Source organism: Nerophis lumbriciformis, linkage group LG34 (genome assembly GCF_033978685.3).
Source record: "Nerophis lumbriciformis linkage group LG34, RoL_Nlum_v2.1, whole genome shotgun sequence".
Taxonomy (NCBI): Eukaryota; Metazoa; Chordata; class Actinopteri; order Syngnathiformes; family Syngnathidae; genus Nerophis; species Nerophis lumbriciformis.
The window spans coordinates 1480296-1483703 of record NC_084581.2 but is presented as its reverse complement, the minus strand read 5'-3'; the positions used below and the strand labels follow the sequence as shown (position 1 = coordinate 1483703).

At 41.7% G+C, this 3408-nt stretch overlaps 1 protein-coding gene across 1 annotated transcript; it reads left to right on the top strand.

Moving 5' to 3' along the window:
- The first annotated feature begins 1545 nt into the window (after positions 1–1545).
- On the top strand, positions 1546–2881 carry chac1 (ChaC, cation transport regulator homolog 1 (E. coli)). Its single transcript, XM_061929325.1, has 3 exons — positions 1546–2182; positions 2259–2294; positions 2373–2881. The coding sequence occupies exons 1-3, from the start codon at positions 2012–2014 to the stop codon at positions 2754–2756; spliced, it is 591 nt and encodes a 196-aa protein (XP_061785309.1). The 5' UTR covers positions 1546–2011; the 3' UTR covers positions 2757–2881.
- Positions 2882–3408: the final 527 nt, after the last annotated feature.

Genomic DNA, 3408 nt, shown 5'->3' with positions numbered 1-3408 from the left:
ATTCAGCCTGCTAATCATTATGTAATTGAGGACTCGACCACAACATGTTAGAAAGGAATTTACACAATATTTCAGTCAGCCAGAAAAATATTGTTTTGAGAGAGTGCCTTAACATGTTTTGATGTTGGATCGACGACTGTTTGCAATAAAAAAGTCTCCTTTTGACATCCTGCCGACCATCTTTCATTTCTGTTGAGCTTTTATGTCATCTTAATACTTAAAGCAGTCACATGTTATTACTGCACCTTAACCGCAATCTGAACACGGAAGTGAAGCACCACCCACCTCTAGAACAACGCGTGCAGCTGGTGTTTGCTGCTGGAATGTCGCCTCTTCTCAAGGCGAAAAATAGTCCCTTCTTGTCGGGAGTTTTTGATTGATTTGATTGAAACTTTTATTAGTAGATTGCACAGGGAAGTACATATTCCGTACAATTGACCACTAAATGGTAACACCCGAATAAGTTTTTCAAATTGTTTAAGTTGAAAAACTTGCAATGGCTTTGAATCTGATATTTTCATAATGTGCCCTTTTCTTTATCCATTTCTGCCTGCTTATGGCTCATCAGTAGCAAGTAAACTGCAGCCAAGTTCCCCCCGCTATGGCACGGCAGGAGGGTCAAAAAGAAAATGTTCACATTAATTGCTCATTAAAAAAATTAGTCCGTTATTGAAATTTATAGTTAATGCATTATCGCATTAATTTTGACAGCCCAAGATTGAATATAACTTTTTGTATTGATTAAAGTAGTTTAAATATAACTTTGTATCAATCCAAATCAGTTTAAATATAATGTTATATGTATTCATAGTTAAAATATTACTTTATATTGATTTAAAGTAGTTCAAACATAACTTTATATTCATTCAAAGTAGTTAAAATATAGATTTATTTTGATTCAAATCAGTTTAAATATAACTTTAGATTGATTCAAAGAAGTTTGAATATAACTTTATACAGATTCAAAGTAGTCGAATATAACATTATACTTATTCAACATTGTTTAAATATACATGTGGTCGTTCAAGTAGTTTAGATATAACTTTATATTGATTATAGTACTGTAGGTAAAATTGGTTGAAATTGTTAAAATATGGATATACTGGTTTAAGCAGTTTAATTATAACTTTATATCGGTAAGTATAACTATAAACTATAGAAATCACAGCCACTCTTAGAAGTGGTTGAGTCTGATGCAATGTCTTGGGATGTTGCTTTGCTTATCAGGCTGCATTGAAACACTGAGAAAAGGTTGCATCAGCCAAAGAATTAGGCTAGAATCATGAGTGACAGCATTTAGCCAATAGAACTCCAAACAGCGTTGAGTGATACCTCTTCAACCAATAGAACCAGCAACAAGGACGACCGTCCCACTGAAGGTTTCAGCCAATAGAATGGCGAGTTTGTTCGACGTGACACCGCTACTTTCACCGCAACGCCTCTGATTGGGCAAACGAGGAGGGCGGATACGAAATACTGTATTCCTATTGGTCAATTTATCTGAGCACAATGTTTCTGAAGCGTATAAAAACCCAACGACGACTCGGTGCAAGTTGCAACGCATCTGGTCATAGATACGAAGAAGACGAGTAAGCGGGAGCGAGACAAATCTCTCAAGCTAGTTCTTCGTTAATATCTCTATTGTCGACTAGCCTGCGTGTACAAATCTTTACAAGGCCGGCGAAGCTGCTGACCGAATCGAGTTCGTCTTTTCCCCTCATTTTGACGCATCGTTGGGCCCCAAGCGGCTACCATGGATTTTTAACCAGGCAGAATGCGGCAACTGTAATGCAATGGCAATGCATCGGCAAAACCCAGCGCTCACCCCCATCGTCTCGACTGCCAGGCAGTTGGGCTCAAGTACCGTCCGCGGTATACCATTTAGCCAACCGATACCGCTACTGCTGGACCGTAGGAAGCTAACGTGAGCCAGCTAGTTAGCCTGGCTGACCGCCTAATAATCCATCATCTTCGATTTTTTTCGATTCAAACGTCGTGTTTGAGCAACAAAATGAAGCCCCAAGACATCCTGGCCACCAAGAGCAGTCTGTGGATCTTCGGCTATGGCTCTCTGGTGTGGAAACCCGACTTTCAGTACAAGAGAAGCAAAGTTGGCTACATCCGAGGCTACAAGAGACGTTTCTGGCATGGCGACAACTTCCACCGAGGCAACAACGAGTTGGTGAGATTGATTATTTTTGGGCTTCTTATTAGCACTTAAGACATTATCTGATCACATGACTCTTTCTGTCCTCCAGCCAGGAAGAGTAGTGACGTTGATCCCAGAGCATGACGTAAGTGATGCTCTACTTCCTGTTCACTCTCAATTCATCCTGCTTGACTTGTCTAACTGTGTTCTCACCCAATCACAGGCGAGCACGTGGGGTGTTGCGTTTGAGGTGACAGGCGCCCAGGTGGAGGAGGCCCTCAATTACCTGGAGGTCCGCGAGGGCAAGTGCGGCGGCTACGTCTCCGAGATGGTCGAGTTCCACTTCGAGGGGCCCGAGCAGCCGTCTGTGTTGGCGCTGCTTTACATCGCCACCGCCGACAACCCCTTGTACCTGGGGCCCGCCCCGCCCGAGGAGATCGGCGCCCACATCGCCGTGTGCCAGGGCAAGACGGGTCACAACCTGGAGTACCTCCTCCGCTTGGCCGCCTTCATGAGGTGCAGCTGCCCTCACGTAGAGGACCAGCACCTGTTCTCGGTGGAGGCGGCGGCACTGTCTGTAGTGTCGTACATGTTGGCGGTGGAGTAAAAGAGCGAGGGTCGTCATCGGTTGATGTGTAATAACTTAAGTGATGCACTGTTAAATGTTTGTTTATTCAATGACGCTTGTAACATTGATACTGTCAAAAGATAATAAACCATTGGAAAGCTTCATCTGCATCTCAACTGTTTTGAAACATGCAGGCGCTATATACTTATTGGGCGTGGCACAAAAATGTGAATGTGTGTGCAAGTCCAGACATTAATATACACTGCTTGTATGCAAGTATTTCAGGTGAACTTTTGGGAGGATTAAGATATGCCCAATAAAGGGGTTTTAGGCCTGTTTACTTAAAGTGGGTATTAAAACGGGAAACTGTTCATAAAACAGTTTAAATAAAAATTTGACTGATTTTCAAAAATATTTTTACTTTAGTCATTACACTTAAACTGTCAGTTTAATACTTAACTGTGCCTATAAAAAAAATATAAAATCATTTATAATGCCTATAGCGGGATAACGAGATCCTGATGAGAGTGCGGTAATCTGACCACATCACCCCAATTCTCAAATCCCTTCACTGGCTTCCTGTTCCACTCAGGATTGAATTCAAAGTCTCCCTATAAAAAAAAATATAAAATCATGTATTTATAATGCCTATAGCGGGATAACAACGAGATCCTGATGAGAGTGCGGTAAT

What these genes read in the sequence shown, in the direction of transcription:
- chac1 (XM_061929325.1), top strand. Translation starts at nt 2,012, where the DNA reads ATGAAGCCCCAAGACATCCTGGCCACCAAGAGCAGTCTGTGGATCTTC. An exon ending in ACCGAGGCAACAACGAGTTG is followed by an intron (nt 2,183 to 2,258) that starts GTGAGATTGATT and finishes TCTGTCCTCCAG; the next exon opens with CCAGGAAGAGTAGTGACGTT. An exon ending in CGTTGATCCCAGAGCATGAC is followed by an intron (nt 2,295 to 2,372) that starts GTAAGTGATGCT and finishes ACCCAATCACAG; the next exon opens with GCGAGCACGTGGGGTGTTGC.